This window comes from Haliotis rubra, unplaced genomic scaffold (genome assembly GCF_003918875.1).
Source record: "Haliotis rubra isolate DU_JTF1 unplaced genomic scaffold, ASM391887v1 Scf117, whole genome shotgun sequence".
NCBI lineage: Eukaryota > Metazoa > Mollusca > Gastropoda > Lepetellida > Haliotidae > Haliotis > Haliotis rubra.
The window spans coordinates 2,078,781-2,101,524 of record NW_025765081.1 but is presented as its reverse complement, the minus strand read 5'-3'; the positions used below and the strand labels follow the sequence as shown (position 1 = coordinate 2,101,524).

At 39.9% G+C, this 22,744-nt stretch overlaps 1 protein-coding gene across 5 annotated transcripts in view; it reads right to left on the bottom strand.

The window, feature by feature from the left end:
• The window catches only part of LOC124257835 (argininosuccinate synthase-like), a 50,936-nt gene that overhangs the window by 17,980 nt on the left and 10,212 nt on the right, over nucleotides 1-22,744 (bottom strand). For 2 of the 5 annotated variants that reach the window (XM_046691992.1, XM_046691977.1), the window contains exons 2-6: nucleotides 13,195-13,338; nucleotides 11,299-11,367; nucleotides 1,257-1,381; nucleotides 567-687; nucleotides 42-116 (exon numbers count right to left, since the gene is read on the bottom strand). In XM_046691992.1, coding sequence (XP_046547948.1) covers nucleotides 42-116; nucleotides 567-687; nucleotides 1,257-1,381; nucleotides 11,299-11,367; nucleotides 13,195-13,314 — 510 coding nt within the window. In that variant the 5' untranslated portion in view covers nucleotides 13,315-13,338. Of the gene's footprint in view, nucleotides 1-41; nucleotides 117-566; nucleotides 688-1,256; nucleotides 1,382-11,298; nucleotides 11,368-13,026; nucleotides 13,063-13,082; nucleotides 13,118-13,194; nucleotides 13,339-22,744 lie in introns of those variants that run through there. The other 3 variants (XM_046691987.1, XM_046691996.1, XM_046692001.1) reach the window with 3 other exon arrangements.

Genomic DNA, 22,744 nt, shown 5'->3' with positions numbered 1-22,744 from the left:
TAGATGTCTGTGAGAGATCCCTGTCCAAGCGGCAAAATTACCTTCGCATAGTCAAACAGGTCAGTCCTTCCAGTGAACCTGTTGTAAAACTCAGGCAGTCGCCATGGCGATATCACCTGAGAACAAGAAAGTCATTATATTTAAATATTCAATCTCTCCTACACAAAACATTCCGAGGACATTACAGGTGACATCAGAACAGATAAGTTTAAAAATAGCCTCCTTTAAACTGTGCATCTCATTATGGTCAGTAACTGACTTGTTCAAAAGAACTCGAGTTTTTGTGGTTGGATGATTAGAAAACACATTCAGACCTCACTTTCATGACCTCTTTAGCAACACTTTGAGCAATCAGAGATCATTCTGATGTGACCTGTAATGGAACGTCCTCAGATCGTCTTGAGACAGTTGTGGCAACTAAACTCTTATTAAATTAGAATGAAAAATATCCTCTACATTAGATAAACTTACTGCATTTAACATATTCTAGAGTGAGAAAACATGAATGAAACTGTTCATTCTTTGACTTGCAGAAGACATACATATTAGATGTCAGGGGAACATACCTCTATGCTTGGGTGAAGTGCATAGGCTCCCAGCTCAAATCTGATCTGGTCATTTCCTTTACCAGTGGCTCCGTGGGCTACATACTGGGCCCCCTCTTCTATGGCAATCTTCACCATAGCACTGCAGTGTGTGATAGAGAGATAGGATATACATGGGTGGCAGACAGCTCATAGAGTATGATGACAGAGATTACTCCTGTGTACAAAAATATATGTCAACTATGTGACAAGCTAATTCAAGTGTACAACATGTACAGTACCCAGCTGATGGGTGTAAAATCTCTTGGCTATCTGACCAGCAGGTGTGTGGTGTAACTTACCAAGCTATAAGTGGCCGAAGTAAAGAAGGATCAGCAGGTGTGTGGTTAAACTTACCAGGCTTTTAGTGGCCGAACTAAAGAAGGACCAGCAGGTGTGTAGTTTAACTTACCGGGCTATAAGTGTCCGAACTAAAGGACCAACAGGTGTGTGGTTGATCTGGGCTATAAGTGGCCGAGCTGAAGAAGGACCAGCAGCTGTGTGGTTTAACTTACCGGGCTATAAGTGGCTGAACTAAAGGACCAACAGGTGTGTGGTTGATCAGGGCTATAAGTGGCCGAGCTAAAGAAGGACCAGCAGGTGTGTGGTTTAACTTACGGGCTACAAGTGGCCGAGCTGAAGAAAGACCAGCTGGTGTGTGGTTTAACTTACCGGGCTATAAGTGGCCGAGCTAAAGAAGTACCCAAGAGGTAGCGGTCCTCATAGAGAGCATTAGCTCTTACAGCCGGCCAGATAAACTCCTCAACAAACTCTTTTTGCAGATCAGGACATATCATCTGAAAGTATAGCAATATATGTTGATAATGACAGCTACCATTACAACACGAAATCAGGGACATTTCCACTCAAACACAACAACGCATCCCTGCACTACCACACAATGGATTTTACAATGTCTTTCTACCATGACATGATTGTTTATTCTTCATGGGACCCATGAACATCAGGTGTAACAGGCGAAACTTTCCCCTTGGCCAAACCTTTCACGGTGAAACTTTGGCCTAGGACAAACAATCATTATTTTGTTGTCACTTTTCGCCATTTCTTATGAGGGGTTTCTTTCTGGTAGAACAGCCAGGTAATCAACAAGCATGTGCAGTGAAATTTCAATTTCACACGTACAACTTACGCACCTGGCTGTTCTACCAGCAAGTGGTCCACCCTCATAAGACATAGCGAAAAGGGACTAATAGATAATGATCGTTTGTTAAATAACTTTTTTATTCAGGTGTCCCACATTATGAGACAAATCAGAGTTGGTCTGTCGATTTCATGTGACTATGGAAAGTTTGATTTTGTTGCATTCATTAGATTTTGTGGTAGTGAGCAATTCATTGGTCTCAAACGAAATCAAACGGACTATACTAATTTATTGTCTAGTAAAATCTGGTTCTGACTTTCTTCAAGCCACATACAGTGGAACTGTGGGACAAATACCTGACCAAAGGATGCTTCCTCATCAACCATAATTTTTCCAGCATCTCTGTTGTACATCCGGGCCCATAAACATTTCTCATCAGTAGGTCGGGCTTTTACTGATGGGTTATTGCCAATAAGATTAAGGTGAACACTAGTAAAAACCTTCCAATCATTCTCATTTGAATTTACTCCAGAACCAGAAATAGAACTTCACTACTCCATCAATACTGTTCAGGAAGAGCCTCATAGATATACTTTCACATGTTCCCGAGGCTGGAGTGTCCACTCCCAGTAGCAAAGCCTAATTTCCACCACTGCTGGTCTAAGCCTATTTGTCTTGTTCATTCATCACCAGGCTGCAGCCCAGTGTAAACATGAGTTGTTAAATCCAATGTCCAGTCACATTTCTGTTCTTAGGGACCGTTCATAATTTATGGCTACTGGGGTTGATGATGATTTTTATGGAGAAGCATGTATGTGAACGACCCCCCTTAAATTTAAGCACAAAGTAAGTGACCCCCCTGCATGTCATGTACAAAATCCATTAACCACCCACCCCCCTCTCTTTTAAGCACAATTTTAAAATATTTTTATGTACAAACTTGCTGATGCCACCCTAAGTACATGTGTACAAAACTGATGACCCAACTACCTCCCCAGAACAAAAGGGGTGACCCCCCTTAAAAATCATCATGTGACCCTCTAGCCATAAATTTTCAAATGGCTTTATGAAGATTACTGCAACAGCAGACAACCAGGTCAGTCAGATAACTATTGGATTTGACAGACAAACAAAACAGATTAAATATACTCATTTCTGTCATTTCTCACTCTTACAATGCTAGAACCACCCAGCCTATGTAACCATCAGAGGCCCAGATAAGCTGTGTATCCGGGTAAAATACGCATAGAAACTTTCCAATTACACATTGAAAAATAATTGTTGCGTACCAATTACGCATTTAAAATGTTAGATACGCAAAGAGTTTAAAACAAATGCATACAGAATATATTTATAAAAATCACTTGCGTAATGAAAAAGACATGGATTGCTATCAAGTTGTACTGTTAGTATAGGACTAGTGTTGTACTGTCAGTATAGGATGAGGGATTTTTTATGAAATCATTTCCATTATATTTAAGTTGGTTTTGATTAGGTATGACATAAGGCAGAACATACCTGCTTAGTAAACTTACTCAATGACAGAATACTTAGGTGAGTAAAATGACTGAAATACGCACATATTTGAAAGCAGTGGGTAACGGAAAATGAAATACTCACTCAACATTCATAATACCCACTCCAAAAAATACAGTGGGTACAGTACCCACATGAGCTAAATCTTATCTGGAGCTCTGACCATATTGGGTAAAGCTGCATTCTGCAGTGACGTGAAACACAGCGGAGGTCATTCTCTGTAGATACTGCCAGATGTAGATTGATGCCCACCATGTCAAAACATTGTTTACTGCAAAATAATTAATATGGGGCCACTCCATACAAACAAATGGTTTGTGTTTATTGTATTGTCTAGTGATGGTGGGTTTAGTTAAAATACTGTCAATTAAACAGTTGTTTATTGAAAATTAGGACAAACAAACTCGACTTGAATAATCATCGGTGGTGGATGACCAGAGGTGTGATTAAAGGGGTGAGTATCAACCTGTTTTCTTGTAATATTAAAATGAGAACTCATTTAATTCATATTTCACATACTGTGCCTACTCTGAAGATTCTCAACTCCAATACTGTTTTATGAAAGTCTCAGGTCCAAAAAACATTGGAGCGAACTGACAAGTTCATCCTGCAAGTTTTGTGAGTAGAATATGAGAGGCTTTTCTCACAAGATCAAACCCAGCTTGTAGGATCAGTTTGTATGGTCCTTTGTAAGTTCATTGAAAGGTATTCAGAAGAAGAGCAGTATTTAAGAATGTCAATATAAATAGATGAACAACTGCTTTAGAGACCATTCATGATTTATGGCCAGGGGGAGGTGATGATGATTTTTATGGAGAAGCAATGTGAATGACCCCACCCCCCACCCCATAAAATTTATGTACGAAGTAAGTGACCCCCCTGCATTTCATGTACAAAATTGATGACCTCCTACCTCCCCAGAACAAAATAGGCAACCCCCCTTAAAAACATCATCACACACCCCAACACACACAATGATCCCTTATTACAAAGTTTTATTATTACAATGAATGCAAAATGTATTTCCATAACTACGATCTTTTAATTGTTTCAACGTAACTTCTAGATAGTTGCTTTACAAAGCAACAAACACAAAACAGCTGCATCAGCCAGTGACCATTTCTTTTCCCCATGATCCCATAGCTGTGGCCATACTTTCCTCCTCGCTAAAGTAGCTATTTCTCTTGAAAATTTGAAGAAAAGACACTTGGCTTTCTACATACATGGGACATCACTTGCTGCAGTATATGTTTAGAATCTAAATAAGCTCCTGTGTAAAACCAATTTCATGAAATGACAAACACCTAGGTTGTCTGGAAAACACAAACTTGTCAAAGCATGACATTTATGAATTGATATAAGCATCCATTCTCTGGCAACGAAGGTCCATTTCAAGGCAACAGCGGTAATCTGATCATCATCGTGGAAAATCAACGGTGAGTTATGCAGTCTGCCACAGAAACATGAGACTTATAGTCTGTGGATCTAATAACAAAATTTGCAGGTAAGGCAGAATTTTGTCATTCAGTACCAATTTATTGATATGCTGTTTTTGATGATGTATTAACAAGTGTGTTTGTGGGGAAAATAATGAAATATATTTATGAGCCATGTATTTTCCTGGGATGTAAGCAAATTTTCGGCATCATTAGGGGTGTTAGCTAGATGATGTATCTGGTCGAAACATCTTCTTTTCATTCTTGAGTACAACGTTTCAGGGCTTGTTCTGGCCCTATCATCAGGTGAAAACTGAACAGTAACTCTTTTTACCTGCTGATGGGGCCAGAACAAATCCTGAAACGTTGTACTCAAGAATGAAAAGAAGATGTAACCCAGAAAAAATCTCTATGTTCATCAAATAGCATCTTCTAAAATGCCAATCAAGCATCTCATTTATCTGGTCGACACATACATGGGACACTGCTAGCTGATGTATCTAATCGACACATAAATGGGACACTGCAAGCTGATGTATCTGGTCAACACATAAATGGGACACTGCTAGCTGATGTATCTGGTCAACACATACATGGGACACTGCTAGCTGATGTATCTGGTCGACACATACATGGGACACTGCTAGCTGATGTATCTGGTCAACACATACATGGGACACTTCTAGTTGATGTATCTGGTCGACACATAAATGGGACACAGCTAGCTCATGTATCTAATAGAAGACACCTATCTGGTCAACACATAAATGGGACACAGCTAGCTCATGTATCTAATAGAAGACACCTATCTGATGTATCTGGTCAACGATACATGGGACACTGCTAGCTAAATGGGACACTGCTAGCTGATGTATCTGGTCAACACATACATGGGACACTGCTAGCTGATGTATCTAATCGACACATAAATGGGACACTGCAAGCTGATGTATCTGGTCAACACATACATGGGACACTGCTAGCTGATGTATCTGGTCAACACATACATGGGACACTGCTAGCTGATGTATCTGGTCGACACATACATGGGACACTGCTAGCTGATGTATCTGGTCAACACATACATGGGACACTGCTAGTTGATGTATCTGGTCGACACATAAATGGGACACAGCTAGCTCATGTATCTAATAGAAGACACCTATCTGGTCAACACATAAATGGGACACAGCTAGCTCATGTATCTAATAGAAGACACCTATCTGGTCGACACATAAATGGGACACTGCTAGCTGATGTATCTGGTCGACACATACATGGGACACTGCTAGCTGATGTATCTGGTCAACACATAAATGGGACACTGCTAGCTGATGTATCTGGTCAACACATACATGGGACACTGCTAGCTGATGTATCTGGTCGACACATAAATGGGACACAGCTAGCTCATGTATCTAATAGAAGACACCTATCTGGTCGACACATAAATGGGACACAGCTTAGCTCATGTATCTAATAGAAGACACGTATCTGGTCGACACATAAATGGGACACTGCTATCTGATGCTAATGCTCAAAGATTTAACTGCTGAAACCCAAAAAGGCTTGAGAATCAAACCAAATAATTCAAAATTTATTCTTATTTGCCTAGCACCACACCATGGATGACTTTGAGAAATGACACAAAGATAAAACATCATACAAACACCTGTAGCTACTGGCCACAAACCTTTCACAAGCCACATGAAGTTGTTACGGGAATAAATACATAAACATCATGCAGTCAAAATATTCAACGTCCTGTTACAGTAGAAACATGTATTTCTTTTTCAAATCAAACTGATGCCCTTAAATTTGTTCATGCTAATTAACATCAGCTACACTTATTTGCTTCTATTTTTATTCTGCCCGACCCAGGTTGCATGGTTAGCTCTGTGAAGTATATATAGAGAAAGCAGGGTCTTCTACAATGAATCCAGTGATAACACATCAAGAGAATGTCAAGTTATCTAGCAGAAGACACTTTCTTTATTATTGTCTCCTGTTTGAGTGTCCCGGTCAATATGTGACTTCTCTGATGAGCTGACAGACTTGGAGAAGTAGATTCTGTGTCAAAATCCGGCTCAGCCATCAACTGCCACTTGATCAGTGGACTGTTATATGAACATATATTTATGTCAATGCCCAACAGCCCGCTTAAAAATTCATTACCAACTATTGACATGTTTACAACCTTCTAGATATTCACTAGCATGAAAGATAATTGTAAGGGACTCTATGACTGAGCCCTGAGTTTCACCTTGAACAGAAATTCACAAGACATGAAGGCTGCCAGTGCTATGTCACGGGCAAATAATTGCCCCAGTAATACCAACATCAGCTGCTGTACACGGCTGGAAGTCTATTTCAGTCACAGTCACCCACTATGAAATGAAATTAGCTTGTGTATTGATCCCCTGCGAGATGAGGGATTTGCTGGGCCTTCTGGCCACACAAACACCCTCCTTCCTATGAAACTCACATAATAAAGCCAAGCCAATTGACAGCAGCATCCACTTAATGCAAATAGACACTGATTTCATTAATCCAAGTAATGTGATTTGACCATGTTATTGTCATGAAAGAATTTACGTTTGACAGTAAGTGATTATATGACTGCTGGACAAGTCTCAAGCAATGTGCACATAATGATTACCAGGAAATTCACAACATGACCCTGTACTGACAACTCCGAACAGTGTATCAGGAGCAGCTGCAGAGTTATGACATGGAGGTGAACTGTCGTGTCGGAGACGCTGTGTACATACAAAGCATGGCTACAGACTGACCTCACCGGGAATCCTGCTGAAGTACCCAGTACTTCAATGACAAAAAGATCATCATGTTTAACATCACGAGTGTACAAATACTTCTATGACAAGAGTGAGTGAATGAAGTTTTACAACACTTTTAGCAATAATCTAGCAATAATCTAGCAATAATCTAGCAATATCACACCTGAAAATAGGCTTCACACATTGTACCCAATTGTGGGGAATCAAACCCAGGTCTTCAGCGTGACGAGCGAATGCTTTAACCACTAAAGTACCCCACCGCCCTGTATGACAAGAAGATCATCGTGTTTTATATTAGTACAGGTGTACCCAATACTTGTATGACAAGAAGAGCATCGTGCTTAGCATTAGTATAGGTGTACACAATACATTATTACATAATTTAAGCCCAGAACTTTGAAACACACCAATAGAGTGAACCACGCAAGCAATCAACCGTACATGGTGTTATACTTGAAACCATACACAAGGCATGACCCTACACAAGGCATGACCCTACACAAGACATGACCCTACACAAGGCATGACCCTACACATGGCATGACCCTATACAAGGCATGACCCTACACAAGGCATGACCCTACACAAGGCATGACCCTATACAAGGCATGACCCTACACAAGGCATGACCCTACACAGGCATGACCCTGACCCTACACAAGGCACAGGCACCCTACACAAGGCATGACCCTACACAAGGCATGACCCTATACAAGGCATGACCTATACAATATACACTCTACAAGGCATGACCCTATACACTCTACAAGGCATGACCCTATACAAGGCATGACCCTATACAAGGCATGACCCTATACAAGGCATGACCCTACACAAGGCATGACCCTACACAAGGCATGACCCTACACAATACAAGGCATGACCCTATACAAGGCATGACCCTATACAAGGCATGACCCTACACAAGGCATGACATGACCTACACAAGGCATGACCCTATACAAGGCATGACCTATACACAAGGACCCTATGCATGGCATGACTAGGCAAGGCATGACCCTATACAAGGCATGACCCTACACAAGGCATGACCCTACAAGGCATGACCCTACAAGGCATGACCCTATACAAGGCATGACCCTATACAAGGCATGACCCTATACAAGGCATGACCCTATACAAGGCATGACCCTATACAAGGCATGACCCTATACAAGGCATGACCCTACACAAGGCATGACCCTACACAAGGCATTACAAGGCATGACCCTATACAAGGCATGACCCTATACAAGGCATGACCCTATACAAGGCATGACCCTACACAAGGCATGACCCTATACAAGGCATGACCCTATACTGACACAAGGCATGACCCTATACAAGGCATGACCCTACCCTACAAGGCATGACCCTATACAAGGCATGACCCTACACAAGGCATGACCCTATACAAGGGTATGATGACCCTACACAAGGCATGACCCTACACAAGGCATGACCCTACACAAGGCATGACCCTACACAAGGCATGACCCTATACAAGGCATGACCCTATACAAGGCATGACCCTATACAAGGCATGACCCTACACAAGGCATGACCCTATACAAGGCATGACCCTATACAAGGCATGACCCTACACAAGGCATGACCCTATACAAGGCATGACCCTACACAGGGCAAGCCATGACCCTATACAAGGCATGACCCTATACAAGGCATGACCCTACACAAGGCATGACCCTATACAAGGCATGACCCTATACAAGGCATGACCCTATACAAGGCATGACCCTATACAAGGCATGACCCTACACAAGGCATGACCCTACACAAGGCATGACCCTATACAAGGCATGACCCTATACAAGGCATGACCCTATACAAGGCATGACCCTATACACCTACACAAGGCATGACCCTATACAAGGCATGACCCTATACAAGGCATGACCCTATACAAGGCATGATGACCCTATACAAGGCATGACCCTACACACAGGCATGACCCTATACAAGGCATGACCCTATACAAGGCTGACCCTATACAAGGCATGACCCTACACAAGGCATGACCCTACACAAGGCATGACCCTACCAAGGCTACACAAGGCATGACCCTCTACAAGGCATGACCCTACACAAGGCATGACCCTATACACTCTACAAGGCATGACCCTATACAAGGCATGACCCTATACAAGGGCATGACCCTACAAGGCATGACCCTCTACAAGGCATGACCCTCTACAAGGCATGACCCTATACAAGGCATGACCCTATACCCTATACAAGGCATGACCCTATACCCTACACAAGGCATGACCCTATACCCTATACAAGGCATGACCCTATACACTCTACAAGGCATGACCCTATGCACTACCTACAAGGCATGACCCTATACAAGGCATGACCCTATACAAGGCATGACCCTATACAAGGCATGACCCTATACAAGGCATGACCCTACACAAGGCATGACCCTACCCTACACAAGGCATGACCCTATACAAGGCATGACCCTACAAGGCATGACCCTATACAAGGCATGACCCTATACCTATGACAAGGCATGACCCTATACAAGGCATGACCCTATACAAGGCATGACCCTATACAAGGCATGACCCTACAGGCATGACCCTCTACAAGGCATGACCCTATACAAGGCATGACCCTATACAAGGCATGACCCTATACAAGGCATGACCCTATACAAGGCATGACCCTACACAAGGACCCTATACAAGGCATGATGACCCTACACAAGGCATGACCCTATGCATGACCCTATACAAGGCATGACCCTATACAAGGCATGACCCTATACACTCTACAAGGCATGACCCTATACAAGGCATGACCCTATACAAGGCATGACCCTATACAAGGCATGACCCTACACAAGGCATGACCCTATACAAGGCATGACCCTACACAAGGCATGACCCTGACCCTATACAAGGCATGACCCTATACAAGGCATGACCCTACAAGGCATGACCCTATACAAGGCATGACCCTACACAAGGCATGACCCTATACAAGGCATGACCCTATACAAGGCATGACCCTATACACTCTACAAGGCATGACCCTATACAAGGCATGACCCTATACAAGGCATGACCCTATACAAGGCATGACCCTACAAGGCATGACCCTACAGGCATGACCCTATACAAGGCATGACCCTATACAAGGCATGACCCTATACAAGGCATGACCCTATACAAGGCATGACCCTATACAAGGCATGACCCTATACAAGGCATGACCCTATGCACTCTACAAGGCATGACCCTATACAAGGCATGACCCTATACAAGGCATCACCCTATACAAGGCATGACCCTACACAAGGCATGACCCTATACAAGGCATGACCCTACACAAGGCATGACCCTATACAAGGCATGACCCTATACACTCTACAAGGCATGACCCTATACAAGGCATGACCCTATACAAGGCATGACCCTGACACTCATACAACAAGGCATGACCCTATACAAGGCATGACAAGGCATGACCCTATACAAGGCATGACAAGGCATGACCCTATACAAGGCATGACCCTACACAAGGCATGACCCTATACAAGGCATGACCATGACCCTATACAAGGCATGACCATGACCCTATACAAGGCATGACCCTATACAAGGCATGACCATGACCCTATACAAGGCATGACCCTATACAAGGCATGACCCTATACAAGGCATGACCCAAGATGCCTGTGGTTAGATTATTTCCTGAGTGGACAAACTTTCAGTAGTTTCTAGAGGATCTTCTGCACAGAAGGCATGGTCAAATACATTAAATGTTGACTGTTGTCAGTGAGTGGACTAATTCTGAAAAAAGGTGTTTACCTTTGAAGCTCCAAACTTGACAGCTTTAGCTTTCACGGCTTCAAAGTCCTCATCCTGGCCTATGTTGGCCTGTGGACAGAAGACATGAAGAGTAAATATGTGTGGTAATACTGTGGTGAGTAGTTGAAACATTATCAGTTGACAATGGTGATAACAGTGTGGTGAGTGGATGTAACATCATCAGTTGACAATTGTGATAACAGTGTGGTGAGATAACAGTGTGGTGAGTGGATGAAACATCATCAGTTGACAATTGTGATAACAGTGTGGTGAGTGGTTGAAACATCATCAGTTGACAATTGTGATAACAGTGTGGTGAGTGGTTGTAACATCATCAGTTGACAATTGTGATAACAGTGTGGTGAGTGGTTGAAACATTATCAGTTGACAATTGTGATAACAGTGTGGTGAGTGGTTGTAACATCATCAGTTGACAATTGTGATAACAGTGTGGTGAGTGGTTGTAACATCATCAGTTGACAATTGTGATAACAGTGTGGTGAGTGGTTGTAACATCATCAGTTGACAATTGTGATAACAGTGTGGTGAGTGGTTGTAACATCATCAGTTGACAATTGTGATAACAGTGTGGTGAGTGGTTGTAACATCATCAGTTGACAATTGTGATAACAGTGTGGTGAGTGGTTGAAACATAGTGGTTGTAACATCATCAGTTGACAATTGTGATAACAGTGTGGTGAGTGGTTGTACAATTGTGATAACAGTGTGGTGAGTGGTTGAAACATCATCAGATGAAACATCATCAGTGATAACAGTGACAACATCATCAGTTGACAATTGTGATAACAGTGTGGTGAGTGGATGTAACATCATCAGTTGACAATTGTGATAACAGTGTGGTGAGTGGATGTAACATCATCAGTTGACAATTGTGATAACAGTGTGGTGAGTGGATGTAACATCATCAGTTCACAATCAGTGACAATGATAACAGTGTGGTGAGTGGATGTAACATCATCAGTTGACAATTGACAATTGTGTTAACAATTGTGTGTGGTGAGTGGTTGTAACATCATCAGTTGACAATTGTGATAACAGTGTGGTGAGTGGTTGTAACATCATCAGTTGACAATTGTGATAACAGTGTGGTGAGTGGTTGTAACATCATCAGTTGACAATTGTGATAACAGTGTGGTGAGTGGTTGTTACATCATCAGTTGACAATTGTGATAACAGTGTGGTGAGTGGTTGTAACATCATCAGTTGACAATTGTGATAACAGTGTGGTGAGTGGTTGTAACATCATCAGTTGACAATTGTGATAACAGTGTGGTGAGTGGTTGTAACATCATCAGTTGACAATTGTGATAACAGTGTGGTGAGTGGTTGTAACATCATCAGTTGACAATTGTGATAACAGTGTGGTGAGTGGTTGAAACATCATCAGTTGACAATTGTGATAACAGTGTGGTGAGTGGATGAAACATCATCAGTTGACAATTGTGATAACAGTGTGGTGAGTGGATGAAACATCATCAGTTGACAATTGTGATAACAGTGTGGTGAGTGGATGAAACATCATCAGTTGACAATTGTGATAACAGTGTGGTGAGTGGTTGAAACATTGACAATTATGACAACGGTCTGTTACTCACCAGGTATGCATTGAATTTATAGCCCTCCCCTATCCATCAGATGGTCTGTTACTCACCAAGTATGCAATAAATTTATAGCCCTCCTCTATCCATCAGATGGTCTGTTACTCACCAAGTATGCAATGACCTCGTATCCCTCGTCTATCAGCCAAATGGTCTGTTACTCACCAAGTATGCGATGACCTCATATCCCTCATCTATCAGCCAGATGGTCTTGTACTCACCAAGTATGTGATCACCTCCTATCCCTCGTCTATCAGCCAGATGGTCTGTTACTCACCAAGTATGCGATGACCTCATATCCCTCGTCTATCAGCCAGGACAGGATGCAGGATGTGTCTAGACCTCCACTGTATGCAAGCACCACTCTCTTCTTTGCCTTCACTGTGCTGTCAGCCATCTTGACTTATAGTACACCTGAAAACTGAACACTGCTACAGGTAAACTTCACCAAAGTAAACATTTTCAGGGATTCAAGGGATGCGGATTTCTGCGTCCTATACTCATAAAAATTGACAATGGACGCAACGAAAATTATTAGCGTGTCCACAGGGACGCAGAAAAAGTCACTGAGTTTGTTACTAGCTAAGTTATGGTATCATGATTGCTGTAACAATTTAGTGAGTGAGTTTAGTTTTATGCCGCATTCAGCACCATTCCCGCTGTATGGCAGCTGTAACAATTTAAGTGATGATCATGATACACAATACAATAACAGTATTAATAAAAATATTTAAGTGTCTGGGACCCCAATTTTTTTGCCCAGGACCCCTAAAAATTAAGAGTATGAGTCCAAGTTTACCCTCAAATACAAGACTCGAGGTATATCCCTGATTTTCATGTGTACACGAACGTGTTTGTATATGCAAAAGAGAGAGAGAGAGTCCCTTACGATTTCTAGACTAAACAATCTATTTGTATATACCACCTTACTTTCAGTTTGGAAAACACAAGCCAGTGCAGCATGATGAAAGTGTGTGTACATTTCTTCATTATTTTGAAATATGTTTATATGTATAAGTCAGTGTAGAAGTTGTGATAAAACACTTTCAAATGGGATTTTATGAGAATTGATGCTCTGCTACTGATTCATCATGATCAGCTAGGACTATACGTCACATGACCCAACAGAAGTATTACCTGCCACGGGACAGTGAATAGCTACTTTTAATTCTCATGAAAGAAGTACAACCTGAGTATATTATATACCTTCACAGAATAACATATCACTAGCTTATGCATCAACTATAGTTTGGAAACGCATGTACAATGCCAGGAATATTTTAAACAGAACATCTCATTACTGTAGCTGGATGAATAAGAAAGTGATTCATCTTCCTGTTGAATGACACTAATTCTTGTTGGGGGGAATACAAGCAAGAAGCAAGACAATGGAAAAAGAATGTCCAAGTTGTCTAATAAGATAAATAAAAAAGTTTTGCCTGTTTGCATGTTTGTTGAATTCAGCAATTTACCAGCAGTAAGATTTTACAATTTCGCCAAAATGCCAATATTTGAGTGCAGACTTCATTTCGGTAACTTAGAGAAATAAAATGTTGATTTTTCTGCTATAAACGACTCATGAGTAATGTCATAGTGTATGCCAGTTCACAGTTCATGGTTTGAAAAGAAATCAACTGTTTGTACATGCGAGATATATAGCTGAAACATTTCTAAGTGACAGATGATGAATTTTCCAATATTTTACAATAAAACACGAGAAGAATTTTAAAGGGGGATTTGCATGACTTTTGGTTTTCTGTACCAAAATATACTGAAAAACAGCAGCATGGTAACAGCTCACATCCATTCGTCAAGTCAGCAGTGAACAAACAGAGATAGCCCCTGAATATGTTGCTGCCAGCAATGATTCTCAAATATAAATATTAAAACCTTACACTAGAACTTAATCAACTCAACAAACAGTAACATCATAACAATAAAAATGCATGCCAAAGTTCTGCTCCTTTAATTTCAGAGAATAATGCATATTGAGAGAAGTCAGCCACATGGTCAGACAAGATAAACTGAAGCCAGAAAGCCAGACTGTCTAGTTTAACTATAGTTGGCAGTCTAGACAATCTCCAGATTGGAATCAAACACATTTGCAAGCAGTTTTCAATAACCAATGCAAAATAAAAATGAAAGCACAAAAACAGGTTCATTGTTCCTGCGATGTCTGAGATGTGTGTGGAAATGTTTCCTGAGAATTCTAGAACATGGTCGAACTGCAAAGATCAAGTAACGGTCAAACTTAAAAACATCGCAAAAAGCTGTAGAAATATGTAGAGCCTCACTACCAACTGCACACTTACCAAATGTCATGACATTTTGAAACAAAATCATTGAATAATGGATACAAGAAGTTAATATGTGTGGTGAAATTGCAAAAGGTCAAAATCTAAAACATCACCAAAAGCAGAATACATATTCTGAACTACTCAGACACCAAGTTTTATAGTCTGTTTGGGTCAAAACGATACCAATGAATCACAATCTAACTCCAAATCGGCTCATGAACAAACATTCATGTCAATGCAGAATGTAATAAAAACATCAGACCAACTCTGGAAAAAAAAGTTTCATCACGTTGTCTCCAAAATAAAAAAAATATTTGACAAACTTTCATCATTTTGTTTGATTTTCCATGTGAAGTAACAGCAAACTGTTGCAGGAAGAGCAAAATGTGTAAGGAAAGGAATTTTTTGGGGCTACAGAGTCTTCTAATAGCCTTTCTTACTAACTCTTTCTGAAAACAGTCAAGGTTGTCAACTTTCAAAATAGGAAATTTTGATAGAACCCCCTCAGTTGTGTTTGACTCGGTTACACTTTGTCTCAATAAGGTTTTCAATTGTCTTTCAGACAACCCAACTGCACATCAGTGCATTTAACAAATTTATCCAGGGCGACCCCTTTCACTTTCACCTTTAAAAAAATCATAAACTTGGAACATAATGAACTTGATGTCCGAGGTGACATATCACAACAAAATGATTATAGTTTGTTAAGTAACTTTCTTATTTTGGAGACAAACATAATGAAACTTTTTTTTCCAGAGTTGGTCTGATGTTTTCATTACATTCTGCATTGACATGAATGTTTGTTCATGAGCCGATTTGGAGTTGGATTGGGATTCATTGGTATCGTTTTGACCCAAACAGACTGTACAGTTTGAACAAAACAGGTAATCAGAACATTCAGCCCCGTATGGTCAAATCACACAGGTCAATCAAGGTCAAAATGAATGATAATGCAACAACATGGAATGTCTGTATCAAGTGTCTCACTACTCATAGACCAGGGTTAGAATTTGATCTTCAGTAACCCATGCTTGTCGAAAGAGGCGACTAACGGGATCGGGTGGTCAGGCCCGCTGACTTGGTTGCCATATCATCACATCCCAGTTGGGTAGATCAATGCTCATGCTTTTTATCACTGTATTGTCTGGTACAGACTCGACTATTTACAGACCACCGTCATATAGCTGGAATAATATTGCTGAGTGCAATGTTAAACAACAACTTCTTGTGGCATTTTAGAAGTTGGGAAGTACAATATAGAACAAACTTTATGGATAACAACTTCTTTTTATTCGTGAGTGCGACGTTTCAATACAGATTCTTGTACCGTTGTCAAGCATGAAAAAAAAGAAAAAAAAAAAAAAAAGTTGTTATCCATAAAGTTTGTTCTATATTGTTAAACAACAAACCAACCAACATATAAATACACATATACCAAACGGCCCCAAATATGTCTTGTCATATCACAAGCCATCACAACTTTTGTTAGTGAAACAACTGTGATGGATATCAGCCTGAATTCTGTTTTGTAATTTATAGCAATAATTATCTTAGCATACATTGTCATACATACTGCAATATATCACATTCATTTTTTCATGATTATGAACCTGAATGAAAAAGATTCACATTTTGGACAACTTGTTGTAGGATATCGCTCCATCACAAGGGATTAAGTAATAGACATGTTATAAACAGGAAACAGTTTACAAATAGTTTCACCTTTTCTTATGACAGGAATCAGTTGTTTCAATTCGACTTATCCATTGTTTTCTCTTGTGTAAAGTTTTCAAGCATGGTGACGGTATGCATGATTTTGAAAAACATGATTACTACCAGTAGTTTCATCCTCGACAATCTCCTGGGTATACGTTCCGATTAATCTCCACTATACCCTGGATGCATCTACGGCTTGAGCCGAAGATTTTATTACCTCCCTTTGCTGGCTTTTTATCCAATCAGGTGTCTACGCTGGGAAGTTGAGCGTACCAATCACAACTCACTTTGCTTTTTAAATTATCTAACCGATTAAACTTGGCAACACAATAATATATTTATCGGAACATATACCCTGGAGATTATCGAGGATGCAGTAGTTTGCGATCCCTGCTCAGTGGTATTTCATACAGTGGTATGCCGTGCTCCTCCAGTTACCGATACACGCAATGCCATGCATATAGCACATCTTCAGCGACCATGGCGACGCTTAGGAACGGCAGGAACACTAAGACAGGTATGTGGTTGCAACATGATTCAGAAAGAAAGTCTATGACATTGTATGCAGCGACTGTGTACACATTGGCTGAAATCAATGACAAAGCTTCACTCTTAGTGCTTGTGTACCTTGAAAAGGCATGTCAACTGCAGGGATCACCTATCAGCTGTTTAGGCTGACAATATCACTTGAGATGTTGTTGCTGCAGTTTGTTACAAATATGAAGGAACCTCCTCCATGGTGTAGTGGTTAGAGCATCCGCCTGGATAGCGGAAGGTCACAGGTTTGATCCCCGGCCATGTCATACCAAAAGACGTTAAAATATGGTACTTGTTGGTCCCTGCCCGGCGCCGGCATTAATGGGTACAAGGACTGGTTGGCTCGGAGTCAGTATAATGGGTCTGAGTGGGGTATTCATGCTTCACTGCGGCATGGTGTCTCAGTGAGCTAGCACTATAAAACCAGCTTAAGTCTGGGCTAGTACAAGCAGCCGCACATACACACACATGAACATCGTCATATGAGCGAAATATTCCTAAGTATGACGTTAAACCCCATTTCACCTCACTTACCTACAAATGTGAGGGATTCTATGTAAAACATCCTGAGTATGACTATCATTACTTGTGGAAAGTGGTTCTGCATCAACAAACTGCAGGGCAAGTTTAATTTTTATCCAGAGTGTGGCCCCCTTAAATTTTGAAAATGAATTCATTCATACAGTTATACTGATCTTGTCCAGTTAATTGCCAGAGCGATGATAGAACCAGTCCAGATTTACAGCTAAAACTATAGTCCAGATTTACAGCTAAAACTATAGTTCAGATTTACAGCTAAAACTATAGTCCAGATTTACAGCTAAAACTATAGTCCAGATTTACAGCTAAAACTATAGTCCAGATTTACAGCTAAAACTATAGTCCAGATTTACAGCTAAAACTATAGTTCAGATTTACAGATTTACAGCTAAAACTATAGTCCAGATTTACAGCTAAAACTATAGTCCAGATTTACAGCTAAAACTATAGTCCAGATTTACAGCTAAAACTATAGTCCAGATTTACAGCTAAAACTATAGTCCAGATTTACAGCTAAAACTATAGTCCAGATTTACAGCTAAAACTATAGTCCAGATTTACAGCTAAAACTATAGTTCAGATTTACAGCTAAAACTATAGCAGGACGTGACTCATGTAAACATCCCAAATATGTACATGGTATATGCATCCGAAACAATCAGAGGTAACTTCAAACATGGACAGTGTGAATGAAAATGGGTCAATGTTTGCCAAGACCTAAAAAAAACGAGGTGAGTAGGTCAGGTTCGTATGAAATCAATTTGGCAGTAGAATATACTCGTAATGATATCAGTGAAGTAACTTGTAAGAGTCTAATGCCAATTTCCTACAACTGTCTTGGGAGTTCCCACTGTTCTAAACATGCCATCTTTAACTCACTCTTATGACATCATTGAAATTTACATTCTAAGGAGACACAATGTTATTGGATTTGGGGTTCCTTGGGTAGAATAGGACCTCAGCAATATATACAGTCGGTCATAAAAGTCAACACAATTAGGAGGCGACATGCTCACGTCATGTGCGGCTGGAGAGGCTTCAATCCCCATGGTGTCGATCGAAGCTCATGCAGTCAGCCACCATATCTCTAGTACAAAACATACTTGCCATTTATTTTTTATCTTTCCTATCAACATTTTAGCAGGCCACCATTAATTCCCTGAAATCTTAAGCCCTTCTCCAACCAAACAATAATATTTATTATTTAAAGGTTCCATGCAGCTGAATTAATTTTTAAAAGAAATACATATCAATATATATACAAGAAGACAAAGTCATCAATATCCCCCACAATGGCAAAATACTCTTATGAATATGTCTACTAGTTATGATTATGTCAAATGTTTTGGTGTGTATGTGGCAAAGTGGAAGGAGAGTATTGAAACGTCTTAAAGTTCTGCTCCAGGAAGGAGCACTACCACCAAATTCAATCGAAGCCAAACTTGTTGCCATGGAAACAAAAAATATTTTATTCAGAATTCCAAATCTACCAAAAGGCACTAATTCACCACCAGACCTATCTATGTGGAAAGTCTGGTGAAGAAATATTGATCGGTTTTAAAGCTCTGCTCTGGAAAAGAGCACAACCACCAATTTTAGTCAAAGCCAAAAGTGTTGCCATGGAAACACACAAAATTATTTTATTCAGAATTCCAAAACTACCAAAAGGCACCAGTACACCACCACAACTATCTATGTGGAAAGTCTGGTGAAGAAATAGTCATCAGTTTTAAAGCTCTGCTCCGGAAAAGAGCACAACCACCAAATTCAGTCGAAGTCAACTTGTTGCCACGGAAACACAAACAATATTTTCTTAAAAAATACAAAACTACCAAAAGGCACCAGTACACCATCAGACCTATCTATGTGCCAAGTTTGGTGAAGAAATATTGAATGGTTTTAAAGTTCTGCTCCAATTTCACTCAAAGTCACCTCTGTTGCCATGGAAACACAAAATATATCATGATCAGAAATCCAAAACTACCAAAAGGCACCAGTTCACCGCCACGTTTGGTGAAGAAATATTGAACGGTTTAAAAGTTCTGCTCCGGAAAAGACAAATGTGCACAGGCACACGCACGGACGGAGTGCATTTTAATACCCCCCGCAAAACGTGTTACAGGGGATAATAGGCTAGGAATAATTAAGCATTGACAGAAAATGTGGATATTTTGAAAAGTCTTTAAATATAGTGCACAAGCCGGTGTGCAGGAAAGTATCCTAACTATTGTTACTCATCATGATAATGGCACTGTAAACACGTGTGTTTATTCTAATTACATTGGAATGTTTCATGTTAGTTTCAGACATGAAATGGCAAAAAGCTCCATTAATTACTTGAGGACCCCAACATTTGTACAAGAAATTCCACATTTGATTAAATCCTTTACAAGGTACTGTCAGTCGACTAGTAGGGACCAGACAATTCCCCACAGGACAATTCCCCACACAGACAATTCCCAACAAATGAAAAAGTATAAATAACAACAAAAGTGATATTGACTTTATATATTTATTCATTCTTTCACATTCCTTACCAATAATCAGTAATTGTTTAATTGTCAGTATCAGACACTTTATTATATATTTCACATTCTTTAATAAATACAGGCACAGTATCCGACACACAGGTGACAATGATTACATTTGCACATTCTTTCATTCAGCCAAGGCGAATGTTCAACCCGCCATAGCTGTTCTTAATGAATTCCATCTTGAAATCTATAATGTCACATTTTACACTTTAACATACCGGTATATACCACCAGCATGTTTTGGTTTGCTATTGAGATTTCTCAGCTGTCCTTATTTCCCTTCACTTGTACGTTATAATTGTTCAATAAACATTCAAACATCATCATCCTAACAGGATACATTATCCCTCTCATCTCAGTTAAACAAACATAGACATAATTGCTAAGAATAGAACTCACCTCAATTTAATGTAATAAGAAAAACAACAGTTAATTGTCTTGTAACTACTTCTCCAGAACTCAACAACACAAATCATAAAAACTAAGGTGTGGGGAATTGTCACTCAGGTGATGGGGAATTGTCTGGTTGGGAATTATGAGCGGAAATGTCTGTTTGGGGAAATGTCTGTGTTGGGAAATGTCTGAGTGGGGAATTATCGTACACCCTTACGAGTAGGCAGTGGCAGGATTTAGTGGGTTGTATTTTTACCACTTGCTGAGTACAACACCGCGACTACTGCGACATATGTGTTTGTGTGGTTGGCCTGTGACGGGACAGGGCAGTTAAGTCAGTGGCAATCCAAAAATACATTGTATAGTTCACTGTGACAATTGCACTTGTTCGAGTTAAACGTTTGTCTGTAAAATACTTTATGGAATATCAACCCTCAGTCTGTTAAAAAGGGCATCATTATCAGTGAGTTCAGATTTAGATTTTTACATGGAACGTACCCAAACATAAACATGCATCAAATATGAAGATAATTAATCTTACATGTAACATGCCCTGCCTTCAAGTCATTGGACTAAAAACTGATTTGTATGGATGAGTCACATTAAAAATGGACACGTTTTCTGGGACATCTAAACACAGGAGTGAACATGGAGTATTGGCAAGCAAGATGATCCAGAATAATTCATGAAATTGTTCTGAACTTCATCAAACGTGCATGAACTTTATAAGGGAAGCTCTTTCATGAGCTTTTTTTGAATGCTCACGAATCGGGAAAAATCCAGAATCCGGAAAATGAATATTCTTGAACTTGTATGCTTGAAAAACATTATCTTATCAAGTACATGAATACTTACGATTCATGAACTGAATGCTTTCATGAACCATGCTGTTCATAAATAATCTTGACCTGACATGAATGTTTTTTAAACATTCCTCCCTAGTGTAAATGGAATTATGGCACACATGACAAGCACGATATCACCAGAATGTGGCATTTCATGATTATCCTTTGAAAGATCACTCCAGTCAGTATTAAACACATATTCAGTATCCCAGTTTACACCATCTAAAAATACTTTCAAAACTTATGAATACCCTGAAGTAGACAACAAAACATGCAAGTTCCACCTTCACACAAGACATTGTCAGTAACCACACGTTCTCACACAAACACTGGAAATAAGAAGACACAAGGAGAAGATCCATGAAGCTTTACCATGAATGGTGAGCAGGGAAAGGTAGGCACCATTGTAGATTATAGGAAAATAATTGATTTTAACAATACAGAATTTTTATAATACCATGAAATCAGTTTATTATACGATTCTCATAAGGACTAATAAAAGTTCATGATTGACGTTCCTCTGATGTATTCATAATCAATCATAAATTTTCCCTTTATGAACACTAGCGTGCTAAACCTCTAGATTTATTCACAAATATTCACAATCATGAAAGATTCTTCAATGAATGTTCTTGAATCTAGATTTATTCATAAAAAAGTCATAAAAATAAATTAATAATTTTTCACTTAAAAAAGTCTATATTTACAAAACATTTACAATTTTGTAAAATTGGCAAAGCGAAATAATTATATATGATTTTTCTGTATGGGCACAATGTAGTTTCTACATCCTGATATGGTTGTGTATAAGATAACTGGAATTTGCCTATTAGTATTACTTAGTGTTAGCGGGATGCAGTAATATTGACAGGTGGAGCAAGAGTCATCTGGTACATTACCGCACACGTTGCCAACCATGTGAGTAGACATTTATGGTCTAACGCACATAATAAATTAGCAGACAG